The sequence below is a fragment of the Sorex araneus genome, chromosome 4 (genome assembly GCF_027595985.1).
Source record: "Sorex araneus isolate mSorAra2 chromosome 4, mSorAra2.pri, whole genome shotgun sequence".
Taxonomy (NCBI): domain Eukaryota; kingdom Metazoa; phylum Chordata; class Mammalia; order Eulipotyphla; family Soricidae; genus Sorex; species Sorex araneus.
Genome location: NC_073305.1, coordinates 24,954,697 through 24,980,548, shown reverse-complemented (window position 1 = coordinate 24,980,548; position 25,852 = coordinate 24,954,697). Strand labels below are relative to the sequence as shown.

The following is a 25,852-nucleotide window of genomic DNA, read 5'->3' as shown; positions in this document are numbered from 1 at the left end:
AAGAGGCTCATGCATAAACTAATGGCCAGTGGTTATCAGAAAGAAAAGAAAGAGAAGACAGGGGAGAGGGAATCATTGGGTTTAGGTGAAGGGGGTCACTTCAGAGCCACTCTTGGCACCTTCCAATGTGTCTTAGTTACTGACCCACGGTAGGGGGTGGGGTGCCAGAGGCCCATGGGAACCAAAGCAAACGGGAAGAACTCCCGGTTCTTTATTTTCAGCAGATCATGCAGCAGCAGCCAGGCCAAATACTTCTCTTCCATTTCCCTTTCAGCCTCCTGATCCCTTCCTATAACCTTTCTTTATTGTATCGATGCACCAAGGTTATGGACCCAACTTTTCTAAAAGTGAGCTCCAAATCCCCTCCCTTGCTCCTCTGAGCTTTTGCCCCCACACGGTTACACAAGCTGCATGTTGAACGCCACCCGTGTTCTCCAGCAAACACACAAGAAGATCTAATGTCTTCCAGGGGGAGGGAGCTGGCAAGCGGGAACAGATTAGAGAAGCACTGTTGTCCAAACAGGATTAAAAGCATCAGTTCTCACATCCTGCCCAGACTGTCAGACAATGCTCATATTCCTCTTAGCCAGGTAGAAAACACAGTGCTAAAGAAGTTGAATAACTTGTTCTGGGCCCAGGGCAGATTAAGTACAAGACAGAATTACAGAGACACACACCCAAATTTTCCATAAGCAAGAGAGAGAGGCTGGCTTTGGCTGTCAATGGAGACAGCCACATTTAAACAGTCAAACAATTGAATTACATGGAGCTTAGCATCGTGCTCAGCCCTCGGGTGACAAATCCTGTATGTAGCCTGCCTTGAAGGAGTGCAGAAGCAGCCAGGGAGTCTCACCGGGGCAGGCAGCGATCTGCTACGACAATAAAGTTTGTGGCTCCGGGAGCGATATGGGATCATAATGCACAATGGGATTGCGGTGGTGGGAAGAATGTGCAGCCCTACCTACAGTTTCTTAGAATCTGGGGTGGGAAGGATGTGGAGCTTCAAAGAGAAAGTGACATTTCAGGAGCTACTGAGGATCAACTCAAAGGAGATGGAGGTGGAAGTCAGATTTCCGGACACAATCTTTGTCCGAGCTCAGAAAGGCAGGGCTGGTCAGCCAGGCTGGCCCAAAGGGGCTGCAAGCTGATACATCTATTGGCAGAGAAGGGCAGGTGGAGATGGGAGGAGAGCTGGAGAGGACCTCAAAGCAGCTGTGAGTGGACTCCCTGGCCACCGAGAGAACCGCTTCAAGCAGAAGCCAACAAACCACAGTCTTTGAGCCAGACCAGCCCTGGACTCGCTTTTGCTAATGAAGGTTTTTTGGAACAGACACGTGCTCACATATTTTCTATGGTTGCCTTGGTGCTCTGGTGCCAAATAAGATCAAGTCTCAGAGACAAAAATCCCCTGTCCCATCAACCCTCAGATAGTTTCAATTTGCCCTTTTGAAAAAACGTGTGCTGGACTCAGGATTTGAACTTGATTCTTCACCATTAGACACTCCTCAACGGACACAAGCGTGGGGTTGTTTTTTTTTTTTTTTTTTGCTTTGATTTTTGTGTATTTTATCTTCCGTCTCTGAGCAGGGATGGGGTGCACTTTCTTCCGCCTCATGGACCATGGGCTGTCGGCATGCACCAGAAGCTTCTCCGGGCCCCTCTTTCACAACACACACACACCACACACACACACTTTCTGTCTTCCTGTCTCGTCTCTCCTTTCATCTCTTGGTTTTTATTTTCGGAGGGGTTTGCCATGCTCTTTCCGCTGCTGCCACTGTCACCAGCCTCCGCCACCACCCCAGCCTCCAGAGGAGGTTCATTGTTCAACTTTGAGTCATTTTGCTTCCTTTGCCTCCTTCCCAAGTTCTTCATAAATTTTTGTACCACTTTTAGAATGCTGCTGAAAATCGATTTTTTTTTTTTTTACTCTATTGCCGCTTTCAAATTCCATGCCCTGACAAATAGCTCTTCCTCTGCAAAAGAGGCTCCTCTCGTTGTATAAAGCCCTTGGAAAATATAACATCTACCCACCAGCATTTACAAAACAGGAAAATGAAGAAATAATCACGCTTCTCTCCTGAGCCACACTAAAGTTTTCCTTTACTAGTAAATCCCCATATACATTTAAAACCAAATTCGATCTATAAAAATTAAATTTGCACATGATTTTCTAGGGGGCACACCTCTAATAGAGAGCAAAGAGTGTGGTTATTGTTTTATTAACCACCAGCAATAAAGCTGCATCAGAAGGAAAACTCCATCTTAAAACCTCCTTTTTATAGCATACCGTTTAAGCACAGACTTTACAGTCAAATTATGCAGGCCCAAATCCCAGTTCTGCTTTTTTACTGTGTTACCTTGAAAAAGTTCATTAATCTCTCTGTGCTACAGCTTCCACACATGCCCAAAAGAAGGGAAGGGGAGGGATTATCACTAGCTTATCTCTGAACTGTTGTGGAAATCAGAAGGAATGAGTATGAACAGTGAATAATACAATACTTGGCACCTGGAAAACACCGTCTGTTAGTTATTCCTATAATTCTTAATTTCCCCTCACAACACTGACATTAAAAGAAAAAGACGAATGTTTTAGAACAGCATTATGGGATGGGAGTATGGCAGACATAAAAAGTAGGACTTGCTTTCTGTCTTTCTTCTTCCTCATTGATTAACGCTTCCCACCACACCCTTGCCCTAAACCGTTTAATGGCACGGACTGAAGTTCTGGGCTTCAGGAACTGCACAGTCTCTCGAGCAGTTCCTAGTCATGGCAGGTATGTCCTGGTCAAAATAATAAGCTCAGAGAAAGACACAGGACCCAAGTCAGATGGATGATAATAGGTCCTGGGACACTAGGGTAGTGATTGGGTAGACGATGGGCCAGGAGCTGTTGGTGGCCATGAAGAAAATGTTCCCAATGAAACTAACAGCAAAACATAGCTATAAGAGGCAAAGGAGACCAATGTCCTGCAAATAAAGACCATGGCTCCAGCCGTGTTACTCGGCAATGTTTAGTACACATTCTGATATACATGTATATGTGTGTGTATATATATGTACACATGTATACGCATATATACATCTTTAAAAATATGTAACTTTAAAAAAAAAACACTTTCCTCCAAGAGCCATGACAGAAATAAAAGAAAAGGTCAGAAGCTTGCCACAAGTGTGTGTGGGGCAAAGTGCAGTTAGAAAAGAGAAGGAACCAGTATGATAATAGTTAGAAATGATCACTTTGGACAGGCACTGAGCATTGAAAGCAGGTAAAGGGATACAACCTTTCAGTATCTATATTGCCAGCCATAAGGTCCAAAAGGAAAGAGAGACAGACAGACAGACAGACAGACAGACAGACAGACAGACACACACACACACACACACACACACACTTACTCAGAGACAGATAGACAGACAGACAGAGAAGTGCCTGCCATAGAGGCTGGGGGTGGAGGGGCAGGACGCAAACTGAGGACATTGGTGGTGGGAAATGTACATTGGTGAAGGGATAACTAAAACCCAATTATAAACAACTTTGATCCTGTGTATCTCACTATGATTTAATCAAAAAATTTTAAAAGAAAAAAAATTGACTTAAGAAAGAAAGGAAATGACATGTCGCTAGATGCAAAGGGAAACCTTGTCAATCCTGGCATTAAAGAGAAAAGCATGGCAAGGAGAGGTGACGACTGGCACTGTAATCTTCACCATGCCCTTAGCCAACCAAGGATCACTGGGAAAAACCGTTTCGTCTTTCTGGGCCCAAGTGTACTTATATGTCAAATGAGAGAGGTAAGTGAAAATCAATCTCCAAGATCCCTTTTCAGTTCTAGCATTCTATGAGTCTCTATTATTCTTGGGTTCATTTCAGTTGTATACTGTGGTATAATTGGTTACTGATTCGCCTATTTTCCTGCTTCCTTCTGTTTCAACTTTAAAAATATCCTATTTAAACCATCAACCCCTATATCCCAAGTGTTCATTTCTTCCCCTTAATTTTCCTTCTCCAGAAAATATATTTACGTTGTATACTTGGGCATAATGATCCCATTTTCTTCGCATTTCTATATTTTTAAATCTAATTAAAGTGATAAGTTCCTTGAGGGTTGGAACTAGAGTTTTCCTGTGGGTGTAAACATTATTTTTCTTAATTGCCAACCAAGCTGCCAGTTTTTACGGAGCAGCAGGATATGGGTTTTAAGTAACGTAAGCAGGAAATGGGTCTCCATCCCACACAAAATAAAAACAAAAGTACTGATGTCCCCTGAGTCCCCATCTGTCTGACTCATTGATCATTTCAGCCTGGACTGAAATTCTCCCACAGAATAGCAGGGTGCCACCCATGCTACAAAACACCAGATCCCACCCCAGAGCCTGAGGTGAGCCCCCTGGGCCATGGGAATGGAAGGGGTCTCACTTACACACACACACACACACACACACACACACACACACACACACACACACACACTACCTGGCTGTCTGACGTTAACAAGACGCTTTTCTTCAATGGGAAGGCTTGGGGCCTGAGCAGAGCGAACATGAGCTTTCTACCTGCACATTCATGATTTTAAGTAATTCAATAGCTCTCCGCTTTTCAGAGATCAGAGGGCACTGGCTGAGATGTGATCCATTCATCCATCATCGGAGGACTCAACTGTCCAGAAGGGAGGGGTCAAGCTGGCTGCTCCCCCGGTCTGATGAACCAGTCCATTACAGCATACCAGGGACCCTAAACGCGAACAAGACCCCGTTCCCAGTTGCCTTGACAGCCCTGCGCAGCGAGGAGAACAAACTGATGGAGTCAGAAGGTTGGTGTTGGTTGGTTTAGTCTTGCCCTGATGCCAGTTCAGGCCTGATTTCTGTCTGTCCTTCCACTCCTCCGTTCACAGTGCCCACGGGGTAGGAAAGCAACCACCACCCTGACACAGAGCTGGGATGGAACTCAGCAGCTGAGCCCTTGGGTTTGATCTCCAGCACCATAAAAACACAACAGTAATACTAAATACGCAAAATCAACTGGTGAAGATGGATCTAGACAGGGAACCAAGAAAAATCCTCTGTGGCAGCTCCCAGCAGCAGCAGGCTTGCCTCAGCGAAGCACCCTCAGTGCAAAGACCCTTTGCCTGGGGTCACTTTTCCCAAAGCCCTTGACCGACAATCTGGAGTGCAGACCCCACTGTGAGGCCACGGCTGAGGTAGCTTTTTGCCCCCAATTTGAAAAAACAGTGGCCATTCCTCCAGCATTTTCAGAGTGCCATGTCACTGCCTCAGCCCAGGGCTGCCCTGAGTTTGCTCTCCCACATCTGCAAGTGATAGGAGGAAGCGACAAGAGTGACCGAGGCACAGAGTCCTAGGTCTGCCTTTAGCCAGCCCGAACTAAGCCTTCCACCTGTCACCTCCTTCATGCCTATATTTAAAAGCACCAAAGAGAATGCTCATAGTGATATTATTTGGGTGTGTCTGCTTTACCTGTATTAAGACTTCCTTCCCAAATCCTCCATTTTTGAATGCAAACATACCAGTAATTTTAGTTTATTGTGGATGGGGGCCATACCCAAAGCATGGTGCTCAGGGGAGGCGGTGAGGTTTGCTGAGGGGACCATGTAGTGCTGGGAATCGAACCCAGAGCCTCACACATCAAAGGCCAGTGCTCTTCCACCGGGCCACATCTGCAGTCCTAGAAAAATTACTTTTTAGCTTCCTAAAAATGTCTCTTTAACCCTTATAAATTACATAATTACTTAGAGAAGAGGGTGGTTCTAAGCCAGAAAAAGCTAAATCTAGTATGGAAAAATGCCAGCATGACAAATCTTACATATCTCTCTCATCACAAAATTTTTATGCTCTCTCTCTTAAAAAAAAAAAGAAAGAAAAGATTATGTGGGGGCCAGAGTGATGGTACAGTGAGTAGGGAGGTTTCCTTGCATGCCGCAGCTGACCTGGATTAGATCCCCAGCACCTCATATGGTCCTCTGAGCTCCACCGGGAGTGATCCCTGAGCACAGAGTCAGGAGTAAGCTCTAAGCACTGCTGGGTGTGCACCACCCCCCACCAAAAATACCAAAAAAAAAAAAAACCAAAAAAAGAAAATGGAAAAATTATGATACTGTTACCATTCAGTCTCCTGTCTTATTTTATTACCCACAGTCCAGACAAAACTCTTTGTTGCTGTTGTCAAGATCGGGAAAGGAAGACAGCCCGCAGCTCTTTGATGTGCTCGAGTGAGGACCAGCTCTGAAAGGCCTGAAGAATAGTAACAACTCTGCCATCCATGGCACCCCATTCCTCCTGCCTTTTCACCAACTTGCCACTCAAGGTTTATCTGAAAATCCCCACAGTTATTCTATTTTCATGTCATGTCTGTTTACACCTACCCGTGGCAGTCTATCATTAGTGTCACGTCTGAATTCCATATGCTGACATGCTCCACGGCTTGATTTTGGAAGCTGAGTACATCATATTTATAGATAAGGCAAAGGGGAAGAAAAAAATTTTGAGCCTCCACTTACATTCTTTGGACATTCCCACTTCAAAGCACTTCTGGAGTCGACAGTACTGGCATCGATTCCTGGTGACTTTATTAATAACACAGTTCTTATCTCGATGACAAGTGTAAATCATGTTCTTCTGAATACTTCTGCGGAAAAAACCCTGCAAGTCAGAAAGAAGAAGGGAGAACTGAGTAAGACAATTGGACTTCTTGAGAAATCAAAGCTAACCTTATCAGTGCATTCATTGCTCGTCCTGAGTAATGAAGTGATGGCAACAGAAAAGCAAACTTCTTTAAGCCTTGAAATCTTTCTGAAATATTAATAGTCAACTCTCCCATTGTGGCAAGCCAGAAAGCCCCCCTTAATCAAAACTAGACACGACTGTAATTATCTTACTAAAGAAAATTAATACCAAGCTGATTCACTTGGGAAACATAATGTAGAATTGGGTTCTTTCCAAACAGACTTAGCTTTGTAAGTTGCTTCCTGGCTGGTCGGAATCATTTCAGGTGAGTGCTCTATGAAGAAATCCAATAGAAGAGGCATCACATTTGCAAAAGAAATTGTGTGGTTCATGCAGGAATCAGTTCTTTCCCAATGAACCTTTTCTGAATTATTTTATATATTTATCTCCTGTTGCAATCCCAGAGTGAAATGAAGCAGAGAGAAATGAATGTCCATCCAATGACACAGTAGAAATGGGCTGTCCAATACAGTGGCCCATAAGCACATAAGGCAACTTAAACCGAAAAACTATGTCAAATTAAAAATCAAGTTTATGAGTTGTTACACCAGTTTCATCTGGTCATATTTCAAGTGCTGAAGAGCTGCATATGAGGAGTGACTACACCTACCCAGAAAATCTTCATCATTGCAGGAGATTCTAGTGGGCAATGCTGTGTTAGATTATTGATGGACAAGCCCACCTACCACTTATCTAATGCACTTAGGAAATGTACCTTCGTATGACTTACTATTTACTATTGATTGCATCAAGACTCTGTAGACCATTGAAGATGGGAATATTACAAATAATATTTGTCTAGTAAAGGTGCAAAGGATTTCTGCCTGGTTGAAATATAGCCAAAGATTATTGTTTTATTGCTTGGTAGGGCATTATCCACTTTTATCCAACTTTGAAGCCTCATTATAGGATGGTTTTTTCCTTCTATCATCTATATCATCTATCTACCCTACCTTCCCACCCAGACATCCTTCGAACCAGCTTTGTCATCCCACTTTCTACTCAATGATGAGTTAACTAAGTCAATATTGCTTATCACTGGATATTTACTGAATGTCTGAGAGTTATTGCTTGTGACTTTTCATTTTGAGACAAGGAGCAATTTGTCCTTTTATGAAACACTCATGAAGGGAAACTGACACTATGGACAGGGTCTCCACCTTCTCTTTGTCTTCCTACTTATTTGAGACAACAGTCCATTGAGTCACACTTGTTAAACACAAAGATGTATGGTGGATGAACAGTATGACATACCTGCTGTCTTTTCTCCTTTCTAACTTACCAACCAAATCCTTATTATCTGCTGCAATGAAGATTAAAAGCAAGTAGTTTTTATCTACCAATTGTGATGTGCCCTTTACCTACATTAGAAACAGTTCTTTTGATCATAAGAAATGTACCGTCCAGTGTGGCAAACAGCGAGTAAGTTCACCAGCTAAGTTCCACTTTCCCTGTTAAGGGGGTTCCACTACCTTAACACTGTAGAAGTCAGAGATACAAACATTCAACGCTAAAGCCTATTAGTAAATTAAGCTCATGTGACACAATTGTTTAGGATATTTACATGGGCAACTTAATATTTAAACACACAAAAAAAACTGGCGTGAATTCAACTGTTGATGCCTGGAAATCTTATTTACAGTTATAACACCCATCACATTCTACACACACAGACACATTTTCCAAGAAAACAGTTTATTTTTGTACCTCTGAAGCTACAAATCTGTCCAGGATGTAAAATAACAGGCTGCAAATAATCCAAAACTCAAACAGAATCTGTGCAATGTGGTCACCTCAAAACATCTCTTTCCCTGAAAAAAAAAAAAAACCTACAGAACACTTCTGGCTGCCAGAGGTACAAACTCAATTTACAGAAATGCCATTGCTTTCTTGCCAAGAATCAGGAACACGATGGAAAAGACTGTCTTTCCTGCACACGGGAAACCAGTGATGGATGGAAAAAGGTGACCTCCATTTATTTAAACTCAAATATTCGGTTTAACACATTTTTTTTCCTGGGTGAACATGGAGGAAAGACAAACAGTGTCTTGATGCCCAGAGGAACAGAACAAGAGAGAATTAAGGAACTTTATATGTCACTAATTATCCAGTCAGTGAGGTTCTGTAACAATGATGGCAGAAACTAAATAGGACTTCTTGGTTTTCCAAATCAGAGTTTTGGCTGGATTTCAGGAGAAGGTCTAAGTTTCAGTAAATCATTTCCACCATGGTAGAATACTTGCTGACTAAAATATATGCTGTGAGGTATTTTTATACAGGAGTTGAGTAAACAAAATTGTCCTCAGAGGCCCAAAAGAGGTCTGCGTGGTACAAATCCTTCTTCTCCCCAGAAGAGATTCTGAGTTTCTGTATAAACCTGGCCACCTGGTAGACCACCACGATGAGACTCTAATGGGTGCCTGAGTGGCACTCTGGCTCCCGGCCACCGACATTTTATTTAATGTTTTTCTTTAGTTTGACTCTTACCTTCACTTTTAACATCATCTAAAATGGAACCCTTTCATCACTGGCTTAATTGGAAAATGAGCACCAACTGTCCATATTAAAGGGCACTTGTAATATTAGTAGAAAGAATATCAAACAAAACCCCTGTCAGATGTCATTCCACTCCCACTGGCTACTGGCTCTTCACGAGGTCGGAGCCCATCCTTGCCTCTGACCTTGCTCAAAAGGGAGTAAGGAAGTGTGAGAGCGAAACTGGCATTGACTTGAGACTTGTTTTTTGAAGCCTCCAGAGAAATAAACATGTTTCTCATTATGGGATTCAAGAAGCTACAACATTCAAGAAGCTAGAACATCCTGTATCTGCTGCAGCTAGCGCTGGGACACTTCCTTGCTGAGAGATAAAAGTGTAATCCCAAACTTACCCTCAGTAAAAACACGTGCTTTTGGAGCACTGAGCTCAGGGCCAGGTCAAGACCACTTAGGCTTGAGCAAACATTTTGCATGCGGAAGTCCAGGACTAATCCCTGGCACAGCATGGACCCCCATATTGCCTGACACATTTGGGGGACACAGTTGGGGGGGAAGGGAACACAAAGCTGAGCTGGTCCAGAAAGAAGACTTGGGGCCTGTGGAGGAGCAGGAGGACATAGTGGAAGGAAGAGCACTGGAGTGGGAGTTGCAGCTGCCTGTGCAAGGCATTACCTCAAGGACCTAAGTTCTTTCTCAACCCCAAGGGAGTGGCTTTGTAGATTTTTCCACCATATTTTACCCCCAGAAATAGCTTCCTGTTACCCCACTTGTCACTCTCTGGGCATCATCACATCAGAGAGTGACAAGTAGAGAGATGTGTGAGGATGAGGGAATTTCTGTTGGCCAAGAAAACGGGCAGAGAGGAGGTGGTATTTGAGAACCACGAAAGGAGAGACCTTCCCTTTATCTGGGCAAAAGTGACCTTCCCTGGGTCTATCGTCCAGCTTAAAAGGCAACAAGAGGACTTCCAGAAGGCTCTTCCTGTATTTTCGACTTGATCTGCCACCCTCCCAAGGCCTCTGTGAGCAACCTCCAGCAGATGTCTGAGGTGACTTAAAGTAGGAGTGCTAACACCACAGCTCGCTCTTTCCTGAGACATCCTTTCCCCAGTAAACCCAGAACCTCCTTCAGGATGTGTCTTATCCCGGAAGCTTTCTCTGGCTGATCCAAATACAAATGAATGCTTCCTTTCCCAGGCAAACCTGGTGTTTCAATTTTCCTTTATATAGCACTGATTCAAAGGTGCTATTTAGAAGACGGAACAATCCTGCCCACTGTAGCAGTGACATGGACAACATGGGAGAGTGTCAGTAGATGAGCAATGGATCCGGCCTCACCTCAGGGAGCCACACCATGTCGGGGTGCCATGATGCCACTACCAAGTAAATTGCCTTCTTAGCTGGGATCCAAGCTGCCCTGACAAAGGAGAAGGATGGGCATGGAAGCCAACTCACCAGAAACAGAGAGGGCAGGTCGAATGACCTGAGGAGAGCAGCACTTACCATGTCTACCTGAAATCAAAACAACAGACTTGGGCAGGAGGACAGAAAAACTCAAGGCAAAGGATAGTAAAAAACTGATGGGAAAGTATTTTAAAATTCCAACAATTAATAAAAATGTATTGGGACATAGCTACCGAACATTTCCAGGGCTGGGGCAGATCCTGACACATACAGCAACTAATTAATTAATTGATTGAGTATGTAAGATAAGTGAGCCAGAGTAATAGTCCTAGATACTTGATATCTTAATATATAAAATATTTCTAAATTGCAATGCATTCCTCAAGGATATTATCTGTCTTTAAGACAGTGAGCAACCAGATTTCTCCAAAGTTAGTGCAAAATCCACTCATTTGCACTTTAATTAGGTCAGTCAGTTAGAACTTTCCTTGGTGAATCATGATTAGTTTCCTCAAATCTATTTCTTGATATATAGCACTGTAGAACTGTCTGTAGCACTGTTGCCCCACTGTTCATCGATTTTCTCAAACAGGCACCAGTAACATCTCCATTGTGAGACTTGCTGTTACTACTTTTGGCATATCGAATACGCCACGGGTAGCTTGCCAGGCTCTGCTGTGTGGGCGGGATATTCTCGGTAGCTTGCCAGGCTCTCTGAGAGGGATGGAGGAATCGAGCCCGGGTCTGCTGCATGCAAAGCAAGCCCCTACCCACTGTGCTATCACTCCAGTCCCCACTTTATGAGATTAGACTAAATGTGCTCAGTTAGGAAATATATATAAAGTATTAAAATATTAGGATAAGGACTGACAGATAGAACAGTGGGTAGAGCATTGGCTTTGACTTGACCTATTAGGGTTCCATGCCCAGAACTCCAAAAGGCCGACTGAGCCCTATCAGGAGTGATCCCTGACACAGGGTAAGGAGTAAGCTTTGATATCTACTATCTATCTATCTATCTATCTATCCATCCATCAATCTATCTATCATCTATCCATCTATCTATCTACCTACCTATCTATTTAATCAGATATATTATATAGATGATGATGAACCTAGCAAGTACAAAGTGACCGGTAACTTAGCAAGTTCAGAGTGACTGGTAACTTTTGGTACTAATGAACAACTTTTTCCTAAAGCTTTCTTCAGGACAATTTCCAATATAGATTTTGTGTTCTGAAAAAGATGGAATATTATCTTAGCAAAACATATTATTGTGGGTGGGTGACCTCTTAATTTCAAAGGGCACCCCTCTGCTTACATGAATGTTCATTCAGTCCATACCAACTCACTGGGTTGGTCACGGTTGGCTCTCTGATGCCATACTCAAATAAGGCATGGTCTCTGCTCTATGTTTTTTATACCAGGAATGATAAGCCAAGTGAATACTTTGTGGCACATGTTACTAAGCATTGGGCTATACATTTTAATGGAAGCGAAAGAATAAAAGTGGCCAGTATAGTGCCTTGTGCACAAAATATAAGGAGCATAAAATGCATAGGAGCTAGAGGGGAAATGGCAGTGATGTAGTTCTAATGAAGGGGTAGGAACTGAACAGTAGGTCTTTATCTTGGGAGAGCAGAGGGGAGAGGAGGAGGGGAGGGGAGGGGAAGGGAAGGGAGGGGAGGGGAAGGAAGGGGTGGGAAGGGGAGGGGAAAGGAGGGGAGGGGAGGGGAGGGAATGGGATGGGAGGGGAAGGAGGGGAGGGGAGAGAAGAGGAGGGAAGAGGAGAGGAGAGGAGAGGAGAGGAGAGGAGAGGAGAGGAGAGGAGAGGAGAGGAGAGGAGAGGAGAGGAGAGGAGAGGAGAGGAGAGGAGAGGAGAGGAGAGGAGAGGAGAGGAGAGGAGAGGAGAGGAGAGGAGAGGAGAGGAGAGGAGGAGGGGAAGGGAGGGAAGGAAAAGGGAAGAGGGGAAGGGGGAGGGGAAGGGGAGAGGAAGAGAGTGAGGGAGAGGGAGGGGTCAATGTCAGGCATTTGCTAGGGAAGCACTTACTTTTGTATTCAGGAGAGGGTTAGGAGCAGAATTAAAGTCGGCTAAGATTTTTCATGAAGGCGAATCACTGATTTCATCATGTATTTATCTAACACAGAATAAAAGAGACTGAGTACTGAATATCAATGTAAGTATCTAAAACTCAATGCCCTAACCTCAGATCTGGGCAGGGATAGAGCCCAAGAACCTGGCTTTGGAAAAAGCACATTCACTGACTCATATTTAATGGTAAAGTGGAGAAGTCACAGGGGGTTTTGATGGAAGTGGTTTTCCAGCCTGTGAGCCTTTGCCATCAGGCTTAACATGCGTGTAACACATCAGACATGTCCAAGGAAAGGTGTTAAGTAAAAAACTTATTCCCACCACCCCCCTCCAGGCAACTTGGCACCCTAAGGATCAGAAAAAAGTCATGGGTCAGAAGAAATTCACCCCAAAAGCAGAGAGGGAAAGCGTATCTGTTTGCATTGGGCTGTTGCAGTTCATTTCTAGCCCATGAAAAGTTCCAAAAGGATTGCTTCTCCTTCCAGAATGAAAGAAGAGAAAGTGGGAAGTGTCCCTTAGTCATTTTTTCCTCTGTCACTAAAAATGGAAAAGACTCCAACCCCACCCCCCAGCAAAAAGTAGTCAGCTGGTGGACCCAGATGGCCCCTCTCCCTGGCCAGCGCCCCCCGCCCCCCAGCTCAAGCCAGCACTCAGCACAATTCCCACTGGCAGAAAGACGAGGGCCTCGGCCAGTGGAGGTGAGCGTGGAATAATCCCATCACAGCTACTTTGGGAAATGCGGCTTTTCAGACCAGGAAACACGTTGCCTTAAACAAACAAAAAACACCCTCCAGAGCAAGTGGAAATCTCTGTGTGACAATGTCGGAAAAGTTATTAATAGCAGGAGGGGGGCTGGGGAGATCAGAAGAGAAAAAGTGAAGACCTTTTCACCCCACTGAGAGACAATGGTGAGAGGGAGGGAGAAAGTAGAAAAACAGCCTCCTATTTTGATGACAAAGAGAGTTTCCTTCAAAGCATGAGGCTGCAGATGGATGCGGTGGAGGAAATGCGGAATAAGTCAGGTGAGGGAGGAGGCCACGCGAGGCCAGGAGACAGAAAACAAAGATGCCTACTCTGCACAAGAAAGTGGACTTGAACCCAGGGAAGGAGGCTGAGTGTAATTTGTTTGTTTATTTATTTACTTGTTGTAAAATAACCTCTCCAGGGGCTGGAGCAATAGCACAGCGGGTAGGGCGTTTGCCTTGCACGCAGCTGACCCGGGTTCGATTCCCAGCATCCCATATGGTCCCCTGAGCACCGCCACGAGTAATTTCTGAATGCAGAGCCAGGCGTAACCCCTGTGCATCGCCAGGTGTGACTCAAAAACAAAACAAAACAAAACCTCTCCAGCATAAGGTATTACTGTCGGGAATATTGTCATGGGAGTGAGTGACAGGAGCCAAGTGTGGCCGCTGGCTTTACAGGCTCTGGCTTCCCCACTGCACCTTCTGCCTAGTAGGGGGCAAGACTTTCCCCTGGGAAATGGACGGGACTTTCTCATTGTCTCCTTCCAACTCCACTGGGCCAGAAGCTTCTTAGGCACACTGTCCCCTGTCCAGATGAGAAAAACAAGCCCTTTCGGCTGGCAGTTGCCCGGAAGGATGGAAATGATTGCAGCCTCGGCGAAAAAGCACCTCTGGGGTTTAACACACGGGACAGGGCCGAGAATTGCCTTGCATGGGGTCAAATGTGGTTTGATCCCTGGCAATACTATGGACTTCCCTGAGCACCACCAGGTGTGGCGTCCCCAAAGCTCCAGAATAAATAAACAAAACCAAAAAGGAAACAAAACAAAATGGGCTGGAGAGCTTGTTAAGGAAATTGTCCTGCATGCGGTCATCCCAGGCTCCATCCCCAGCACTGCGCATGGGCCAGGAGCAACCCCTGAGCACCATCAGGTATAGCCTCCCCTCTCCCCCTCCCCCCCTAAGCAAAACCCAAAAACACAGGCCCTCTGTGGGAATTCTTTTTCTAGAAGATTATGATTATGCCAGGAACTCCTGAGAACTCAACCCCAGAGGCCAAGGCTCTTAATCCTCTTGATCCCCAATTAATTAAAACTCCCTGGGACTATTAATGAAAAGGCAGCCCATGTTCTAAACTGAGAACCCGAACTCGTAACATCAGAGATCAAGGTCAAAACTTCCAAAGTTTTCAATGTCCCAGGAAGGGCATGGAGCCAATGCATTCTGTTCACAGTGTTCTTTATTTTAGACTTCAGAGGAACAGGGAAGAAATGCTACGAGGCAATATGAACTGGAAACCCACAGACAGGAGAAATGATTGGGATGAATAAAGTGTCTTTTCATTTACATGGAAAACGTCTTTCTTGTGGTGTTTCCAAAACATGACCTTGGATAAGAAAATATAGATGTGTTTTAAGAGCAGAGCTATCACATAGGTCTGATTAATACAACCTCACTCTAACTGGTAGAATGCCAAGTGTGAATGGTTTGCTGCCAATATTCTCAAAATAAGATCTGGAGGTGGGGATCGTGTTGTGCAGGCAAACAAACACTCCCAGCTCAACAGGCTGTTTTTGAAAAGTGAAGGAACCTGTTCTAAGCAAAGTTGATTCTCGGGAGCATGTGCCCTGTGCGGCCACACAGAGTCCGGTACTTGGAAGCACTTGGCTTGCTTGCTCTGTGGTTATGTTGTCTTGAAATTTAAGCATTCCCACCAGGCACTGTACCCTCTAAGTGGTCAGTCCTGGCTCTATAAGGCCATCCGGAGCCGGGCTATTCAGCTACCATCCACCATCCACCTTAGTCCTCCTGGGGAATGAGGACATAAGTCTGGGACAGACAGACTCCTTTCTCCACTACTTGACATTAAGGCTAGTCTCTAGGTTATAGATCAGACAAAATGAAGAAAACCCATTACAGTCAAAAGACATTCCTTCCCCGCTATTTCCCTAATTCTTTCAGGATCCTTAGGGACAACTCCATGACGCCCTAACAACCCGAAAAGAGAACCAGCTTGGGAATACTTGCTATTCTATACCTTGACTTTATTTCCCATGATGGGGGACTTTGGAGGAACCTAGGAGTTGCAGGGAGAGGACAAAGAACTTTTTCATAAAGAGTAAGCTTTCTTCCCAAACACCCTTAGATGCAATTTCAGGAGGGTTCCCAGAAAGTCATTCATACACCTCTTAGGCATCTCTGATTCCCCATCCGGGAGTCACTGAAAGGTCAAATTAGAAAAAAAAAGGTGAAGAATAAGAGCTGACGTGTTCATCTGTTATCCAAAGAATTTCTGCGCAGCAGGTTAAATATCACAAGTACAGTGTCTTGGGGACCACTTCTCCTCTCCTCAAGAATTTGAGTTGAGATATGGTTGAGAGAAAACCTGTAAAATAGGCGGGAAACCCTAAAATGGATGATTTCATTGGGATCCACATAGCTTTCTCTAACCATGGTCTTGAGAAATGACTTTAAACCAACTGAAGACATCTGTTTTCTCGATTACTTGGGCCAGGTATTTTATGCCCTTCCATGGTGAAGCACATAGTTACCGATTTATTATCAGGATTACTCAAAATATAATAGGGCAAGAAGCCAACACATTCAAAATTCCTAAAATTTCAATTATTTTACTGAGAAAATGTACCAAAATAGCTCTTCAGCCACCGCCCAGGAGTTCACAGATCACAGCTGTGCTGCACATTAATTACTAAATCTCATCTGGACCCAAATTAAAGATCCTCATCTGTGCTGAGAGGGGATGAAAGGTAAGCAGAAGGAGACGGAGCCAAAACATGCTCAAATACTTCACTGCTTTGTGGAGGAGCATGAATTTTTAAATCTCTTTTACAAGTTTGGTATGCAACATTTCCCCATCAACAAAGCCAGGTACTTAGCTCTGTCACAACACACTGGCTGAAGACAATGTTCAACTCCAGGGCAACACATCATACGTAATCCAAAAGCCTTTCACAGACACCAGCAAACCATGTGACACTTGTGCAGTTTCATGATGTTAAGGAGGACTTAAAGCAGAAAAGAAAAAAATAAATAAATAAAGGGAAAGGAAATAAAAGAGAGAGAAAGAAAAAAAAGCCGGCTCACAACTTAGAGCTTTTCCTAAGTGAGTTTGATATGCAGAACCATTCTAGTATCTTCTCACTGGGTTTTCCCTCCTGTTTTTCTACAGCCTGAATTGAAGCGAAAAGAGAGAACTCATAGGGGTTTGTGTGTGTGTGTGTGTGTGTGTGTGTGTGTGTGTGTGTGTGTGTGTGTGTGTGTGTGTGTTGGGGAAGGGTAACAGAGGGAGGGTACAAGCAGTACCTGTAAAGGGGAGGCAGCAAAGGGGAGGCAGCCAGCCATTTACATGTCTTGCGAAGTCCAGCTGTAACTTTAGGCTTGTCCATCCCTGCAAACACCACTTTGGACAGTGCAAAACTCTTTGTAACCATTTGTTGAGAACATACTGTGCCAGTTCCAGTTCTCTGAAAGGATATTCGTATGGAAGTGCCATAGTAATACCCAGCCAGGACTAGGGACTGGCACATTCCCACATCTACAAGCTTGGCCCAACAACATGCCTTAGAGCCTGCCTGCTGGTCTACTGAACACACTCTTTGTCTGGTCATGCTTATCCATGCACAGTCCTTCTCTTTTTGCCTTTCCACTGGTGACACGACATCCTTCCTTCCTTCCCCTCCCCTGTGCTCTTTGGCTCACACCTTTCACACTCCCAGACACAGCTCCTGAGAGCACTGGCACCTTTGAATCCTCATCTGTCATTAACGCTCACCCTGCATCGGACCATCTTTATGTTTTACTTTCTTTTTTTTTTCTTTTTTTTTTGGGGGGGGGTCACACCCAGCAATGCTCAGGGGTTACTCCTGATCTGCACTTTGGAATTACTCCTTGAGGTGCTCGGGGGACCATATGGGATGCCAGGGATTGAACCCAGGTGGGCCGTGTGTAAGGCAAACGCCCACCCACTGTACTATCACTCCGGCCACAGTGTTTTTCTTTCTAAGGAGAGAATGTTGTAGGCAGAAACTTAATCCTCTTTTCGTTTTTGTTGTTGTTGCTTTATTTTTGTTTGTTTGGTATTTTTTTGCTGATCCATCTTTAGTCTGGCACCCAATAATGGGCTTCTTCTTTCACAAGCTCAACCTTTTTCAAAAGATAAGGGAGCTAATGTTGGGAAACCTCATTGGAGTTGTGGATGGATCTAGTCGCCTCCTCCTGGATGAACCCAGGCAATCCAGACAAGGTGTACCCCATGTGGTCTTGTGAAAAACTGAAGCCCTGAATGAGTCTTTTTTTCAAATTTAGTTTCATTTTTATAAAGTTGTTCACAATATTTGATTACATTTAATACTCGAACCACAATCCTATCACCATTATACCTTCCCACCACCCTATTTCGAATACAATCTTAATCCTATTTACAGCATGTAGTAACCTATATTTTATTTCACTTTATTTTGCAGCACCTGAGATTGAACTCAGAGCCTCACATATGCAAAGTGTGTACTTGATCTCTGGTCTTCATGTGCAACTTTTATGATTAAAAACAACACCGCAAATTATTTTGCTTTCTAAATATTGTATGGAAATACCAAGCCAGGCAAGCTACCGAGAGTATCCTGCCCGCATGGCAGAGCCTGGAAAGCTACCCATGGCATATTCAATATGCCAATAACAGTAACAACAAGTCTCACAATGGAAATGATACTGGTGCCTGCTCGAACAAATCGATGAACAACGGGATGACAGTGCTATATTGATTCACAAACAAAAGGAAAAAAGGAAGTGACTTTTTTTAAGAGTGAGACTTACCTACCATAAATTCAGACAGAATACTAAGTTCCTAAGTTCATGATTTATCTTGACCTTCCTTCTTTCTTATTCCAAATTAGCAAGAAATAAGCTCCAATTTCACCCATAGCTCCTCTTTCATGACGTTTAAAATTAAAGTTGCTATGTTTTGTCAGCACAGTGCCAAGATCTGAAACTAAATATGTCCCCAATGCAAGAGGTAGAGTTCTTTTCAACAACATGAACTTGCCTGCTATTAGCTCATTACAGCTCCCACCTAAACACCACGGTGCATGGAAAACACACTGCTGGAGCTACTGGGGGTTGAGAACTTCACCTTTTGTACTTTTTGAATGTATCCTGGAAGAGGGAATTTGGCAGAATACATACGATTAATTTTCTAAGTGTTACTTCCCCACTTTGCCATTTCATACCTGACTTTCGTTGATAAAAAGAATAGCAGCCTTTGGATTACACTGGAGAGGAAGAAAAAAATAGTCCCAGTAATAAAAGTACCTGCCAATTAGTTAGATTGTTCTCCAGTTTTCAATTAAAGGCAGCCTAATGGATGTAGCGGGACCTGTTTTATTTTCCCAGACAGAGTCCTTATTTTTAAACTCTTAGCTTCATTTTCCAAAATAGCTGGCTTTAGACAGAAGACTCATCTATTCTGAGTGAAAAGCTGTATGTTTTTCTTCTATTTCCTGTATCAAAATGACATTTTTTCCTTCCTCACTGTCTATTTCCCATTTGGCTTCCGAAAGCTTTCTGCTGCCTGAGATGGCCTTGTCACTAGGCTCAATCCCTGCCATTACCCCCATTCCAGAAGACGAGGTGTCACCTCTAGTACCCTGGAGCCAGCAAGGCTCACCTGAGTGCTTTGGGGGGGCATTCCAGCTCCTTTTTACATTTTTTAGATGATCCTTCCACGGAGTCCCTTACTTTCCTATGCTCTCCTAGAGCACAAAGAAGAGAACTTAGTAGGGTATGTTTGTTTTTAACTCACTAAAAGAGCTACCTCAGTCTGTCTTCTGCATTAGTCTGGGTATGAAACCTGGGAATTATTTTCCTTAGCCCATAGAGGACTGAAAAATTCCTTGGACATGTTTGGCTTTCCTTCCTGGGGCAGCTCTGGATTCTATCCACCCTTTTCTCAAAAGAATGACTAGAAGATAACCACAGGCAGGCATAGAAGCATGAGCAGGGCTCCTCAAACCCCACACCCAGCTATATTTAGCCACCAGGATCTCTGTAAAGGGTTGAGCAGTTTCCTCGGGGACAGCACTGTCCAAGACTTCAGGGACTTCAGAGTCCCTGAGACTGCCAATGGGAGTTTCCTCTACTGGCAGTGGGAGTTAGAGCGGTTGGATAAATGCTTCCAGACTAAACCCACCACCCGTTCTGGGCTAGGAAAGAACTGTGAATCACACATTCCTGGTCATTGGTGATTAAACGCATCTAGAGCGGGGAAAACATGAGACATCATGCATTAACTACCATTTGCTTTTCATTTTGCTTTGCTTTGTGCTACTTATTTATTGGTTTTAGACCACACCTAATGGTGCTCATGACTTATTCCTGGCTCTGCACTCTGGGATCACTCCTGATAGTACTTAAGGGACCAGATGGGTGCTGGAGATAGAATTCAGGTAGGCTTTGTGTAGGCTAGCATCCTACCTACTGGACTATCTCTTTGGCCTCTAATTTTTTATTTTTTACGCATCACCCAGAGTATGTTTGATTCAGCTTCTGCTGCAAGGGACACATCAGGACTAAGTATTCTGATGCACCTTGTGAAAAACACCAGGCAACGTCACCAAATTCAGGTTCTCGTCCAGCCAAGAAAATGGAGCAGGCTTTGGGGAGCCCCTTGGAAGGAGGCTTTGAATTAATGTGGAATTTCAGGTTGCCAAATGGCTTTTATGAGCTTGCTTACCCAAAGTCTTTCAGAGTATCACCTCTTTTAATTTTTAATTTTTATCCACCCTGTGCTCCAAAAATATACTGATCTGAATCATTGCCCCTCATCTTGTTATCTTAATGGGAGAAGGATAGAGTATCATGCTGGCCACTCCGCATTAGGTGTCCTCATTTACAGATTGAAAAAAAAAAAGTGCCGGACATAAATTATTTAAAATCTATTGTATCAGTGTGTGTTCTGTAAGCATTCACTACCGGCAAAGCAGACAGATTATTTTTCACTTTTAATTGTGTTGATACCTTATCTGCTTTGTTGAAAGTGGAGAGTGGTAGGCGAAACCACATCACACGCTGAGCCACAGAGATGCTACGGAGTCTATTATTTAAAGCCAAAGGAACCCTCTCTCGTGAGCATAGCTTTAGCACACTCAGGAAGGGAGAGCTTGGCGTTGCTATTTACATTTATAAGTAGGCCCTGACCTGACTGTGTCAGACATGAATGAGGGTGGAACAGAGTTTGTTCCTTCAAGAAGCTCTTAGCCAACGGAGTCGGTAACAGCAGACACCTCATGCCCCCAGCCGTGCACAAAGGCAGCCTGTGTGTGTGTGTGTGTGTGTGTGTGTGTGTGTGTGTGCACTCACACATGCGCACAGGGTGGGGATCACCTAGCACCCCCTCCCTAGTCCTCCAAGACTCCAGCTTGAGAAATGATATAAATCAGATGAGATCATTTCTTGCTGTATGGGACTACCTTGCCCTAATACAAAGACAATATTTAAAGTGATAGAAACAGATTTAGGTCACAAGAGTGCCAATCACGAGACCGGAATCTGATGGCAATGAGTCGTAAGGGCTCTGGGCTGCACGTTCAAAATGAGCCTTAATCCCTTATCTCCCTTCAATTCCCCAAGACTATGATCAAGAAATGCCCACAGGTCCTGGGTATGTCAGTGTATTCCTGCAAAGTATGGTACCACCATCTAAATTTAAAATATCCCTCCCAGGGCCAGGACTCAATGGAACTGCACATGCTTTGCCTATTTGAAGCTATGAGTGTGGCCCTGGAAAACACCAAATGCACACACACATACACATATAATACCACACATTAAAATATATATTAAAATATATTTCTGTGTCTCTGTTTGTGTGCATGTGTGTGAGTGTGTGTGTGTGTGTGTGTGTGTGTTTGATATTTCCCTTCTGAGTACAGCAATACAGGAATTCATTTGGGTGAATAGACACATAAGTGGTAGAATCCAGTTCTCATAAACTCCAGAACAACACCGGTTTGAACCGAGTCCACTTTACACATGGCCTTCCTTGTAAACAGATCATTGTCAACTTCTGGTTTAATTCAACACAGCACAGGACTGCAGATGTATTTTCTCTTCCTTATAATTTTCTTAACATTTCCCTCTCTCTAGATTATTTTACTGGAAGGATCCAGTACAGAACACATGTAACAAAGTAGAAAGTAACTATTTATATTACCAGTATGGCTTTTAGTTAAGTAGGCTAGATGTGAAATTTGGGGGAGTAAAAAGTTCTACTCAGATTTTTGATCAATGTCCCTGACTCCAGAATTATTCACGGTCAAGTGTATCAAAGGTTAAGGAGTTGCTCTGATGAGGCTTAAGGACAGTTGTCATAACCCTTTAGCTTTTATATTCTTAGCACCAAAGCCGGCACTTCACTTGGGACTCAGAAAGTATTTGCTGTTAGGGCTAGGAGGAGGGTTGCCTAAAGAAATGGCTCATTTTGCCAAACTTCTGCTGGAGCAGGACTGTGCAACGGGAGAAATAGTTAAGTACATAGAGCTGTAGGCTAGTGTATCTGCCTTTGACTTTGGAACCCTGAACAATCACTTAGATTCTTGTCACACGTCATCTTCTAACCGTGTCACACATCTACAATAATCTCCTTGCCTTCCAGCACTGATGTTTGAGCTTTCCAAGTATCCAACAAGGAAGTACTTCTTCCTCATATCCTCAGGGTGAGCTTCTGTTCTGTCTCTTTTGCAGGCTGTCTTGGATTTGGTAAGCTACCACACGGCAAAGGGATCCAATCACATACTCCCAATAAGTCCTCAATCAAAAGCCAGCAAAAGACAACTCCCCATCAAAGAACCAAGTCAACAACAGGACATAAAAGTGAAGAGAAACCTCAGTGGTATTTGTGTGGATCATTTCTACGCTGTCAAACAGAATTTGTGGCAACTTCCTCCAGGGACAGCACCAAGTTCATCACCAACCCAACTCTCCCAACCCCACCTCCCCAGTCAGTGTGAACGCAGAGTGAACTCCTGACCTTGCCCGCAATTATCCCCGGCATCTAGACAGCCCTGTCGTCACTTGTAGTCCAAGTGTGAGGGGAACAGCAGTCAGGAAGGCTCAGCCTCCCTTCCCGAAGGGAACGGAGTGAGGGAGAGGCTCCTGCCTTCCTTTCCATCTGGTTTCTCCAATAAAAGGGGAAAAAATAAATGGAAATGAAAAGTATACAATTAAAAAAAATTACATTTGACTTCCTTTTGCTAATGTCTCTAAGATGATTTTTGGCCTGGCAGGAGACTCCAGATGGGCTGTGTAATGAATATAATTTAATACGAAAAACCGGAGTTCACAGAAACACATTTTTTCAAGTCAGAAGGTAGTGGAGTGTCTCACACTGTTTAATGCAAAACACCAGGACAAGTCACTGCATTTCTTTTCTTATTGCACATTGGCCTTTAAACCTAATATCGGTGTGGCCAGACTCGAAGTCATCAAACCCAGAAGCTGTCACTCTTGGAGATGGGGTTGGCACCAGTGCATGCTCACCCAAAGGGCCAGAGACCACTAACCACACAATGGGTTTTCCTCCGGGGTCTCAGGATTTATGCCACCAATTAAGGCCATAATGAGTGCCCCGAGCTGACCTCCTAGGAGCAAGAATTAATTAAGCACAGTATTTCTTAGTAAGGAATGACATTTTCCCAAACGACTTCTCTAAGGTAGCCATATTTCCTGCTAGTACAGTGCTTCCACGGACGATGCCTAATTGTTCTCACAGAGGGAACGATCCAGGAACGTGGCTTAGTTTATGCTTTTAATTTGACAATTAAAGAAGACAATCTTGACTTTTATTCTTACTTGCAGGAGAAGGGGAGGGGAGTTGAGGAGGGGAGATACAAACAAGTTTTGAACATTTAGTGTACATTAGTGGTAGAATCTCACTCCTTTGAATGATTAACAACATCACAGAAGAAAGAAGCTAAAATTCATATTTATAGCCTTTCCCCCAACTTTCTTAAATAGAAGAATTGTGTTTCGTTTGGGGCCTTTTTTTCCTTTTGGTTGCTTTGCTATTGCTGTTGTTTTTCTGGCTTTTTTTTAAATTTTATTGAATCACTGTGAGATAGTTACAAGTTCTCATGTTTGGGTTACACTCACACAATGATCAAACACCTATCCGTCCACCAGTGCACATTCCTCACCACCAATATTCTCAGTACACCCCCTCTTTCCCACCCTCCCCCTGCCTCCATGACAGACAATATTCTGGATACTCTCTCTCTACTTTTGGGCATTATGGCTTGCAACACAGACACTGAGAGGTCATCATGTTTGGTCCATTATCTACTTTCGGCATGCATCTCCCATCCCGACTGGTTCCTCCAGCCATCATTTTCTTAGTGATCCCTTCTTTATTCTATCTGCCTTCTCCCCTCCGCTCACGACACAGGCTTCCAGCTATGGGGCAATCCTCGTGGCCCTTGTATCTACTGTCCTTGGTTTTCTGTTTGAGGGCCACGCCCCACAGTGCAGGAGAACTCAGTATACCAGCTCTGTGCTCAGAGGTCTCTCTTTGTGGTGCTCAGGGACCAGCGCGCTGGGGATCAAACCAAGCCTTATGGTTGTGCTCAGCCTCTTGAGCATTTCCTCCAATCCAAGAGGTGGGTTTTGATTTTGATTGCTGTTTTTGTTCTGGCGGGTGGTCGCACCCAGCAGTGCTCAGGGTGGTTGTTCCCTGAGCTAGGGGCTACTCTCTGCCCCGTGCTCGAGGGTCCTCTCAGCGGTGCTCAGGGAACCATGTGGTATATGGTGTCAAACCAGTGCTTCTTGCATGCCCTGCATGTGCTCCGCCTGTTGAGCTATCCTGCCCTTGCAAGAGGAGAGGCAGAAGAGTTTGGAACCTCTTTTTGGTTCTCGCAAGTGTTCATGGGTTCCTAAGTTTTGTACCCCCCCCAAAAAAAATTTATTTTTACGTAGATTAAGGCTTCCATTTTGTAAACGACTCCTCAGTGGTCTAATTTCGTGACTGGCAAACTTCTGTAAAGGACCCGATGTCTTGGTTTCAAGCTATAGACCATCCAGTCTCTGCCGTGGACACAGCACTGCCACTCCAGGGAGAGCACAGCAGACCACTCACACGTGAATGCCAATGGCTGGGTCCCAAGAAAACTTATTCCTAAAGACTGAATTTAAACTTGAGGCATTTTTCACACTTCATAAAAGCTTTCACTTAAAAAAAAAATTCCCCAAGCATTTTAAGCTGTAAAAATTACTGTTAGTTTTCAGCTGCACAAAAACAGGTGGTGGACTAGAAGGAAGCCCATGGACTGTAGTTTGGAAATAGCTGACCTCACTTTCATGTGTATTTTTAAGTAATCAGTGGGGTATGAGGATACATACTTCGGTCTCTCTCTCTCTCTCTCTCTCTCTCTCTCTCTCTCTCTCTTTCTCTCTGTCTCTCTCTCCCTCTCTCTCTCTCCCTCTCTCTCTCCCTCTCTTTTTCTCTCTCTCTCTCTCTTCCTCCCCCCCCGTCATGCACATCACACAACATACACAGGCACACACACAAATACACCCTAATTATCAACACCAGGGGCTGAGAAACCATTGACGTAACACACAGGAAATAATGAGGCTTCAAGCATGTCTCTTTAGTGCTATGAACCAGAACATGAAGAAAATTTCAGCTTTGAAGATACATGAGGATGGAAGGAAAGTGACCTCTTTCTCCCACCCCATCTCATGGAGAAAATTCCCATTCTAAATTAGAAATTCTGTCTGCTCCTGCTTTGAGGAGTTCACATAGCCAGCTCGGATCTGGAAATCCCTACCGTCTACTTGCCAATTAATGTATTTAACACTAAAGAGCAGAGGCTTTTTCATTTAGCTCATCCATCACTAACGAAACATTTTGGTAGAAAATATTAGGATTTCCAAATAACTTTATAGCTCTGTAAATTGCCAACATACCATCTGCAATTGAATTAACATTTATAACCAAACTGAAATAATAAATAAAGCAAATTACGCTGCAAATATTCACGAGTGCCCAATATGCACTTGAGAACGATAATTAGCATTTTATAATCACGCTTCATTTTCTTTATCCAACTCCCTGTCACATTAATGATAAAATATTTTAAACTCTG

At 43.9% G+C, this 25,852-nt stretch overlaps 1 protein-coding gene across 2 annotated transcripts in view; it reads right to left on the bottom strand.

Moving 5' to 3' along the window:
• Window positions 1-25,852, bottom strand: part of RARB (retinoic acid receptor beta) — a 429,787-nt gene that overhangs the window by 91,028 nt on the left and 312,907 nt on the right. For both annotated transcript variants that reach the window (XM_012931688.2, XM_004603833.3), the window contains exon 3: window positions 6,516-6,657. In XM_012931688.2, the coding sequence (XP_012787142.1) occupies window positions 6,516-6,657 (142 nt within the window). The remainder of the gene's footprint in view (window positions 1-6,515; window positions 6,658-25,852) is intronic.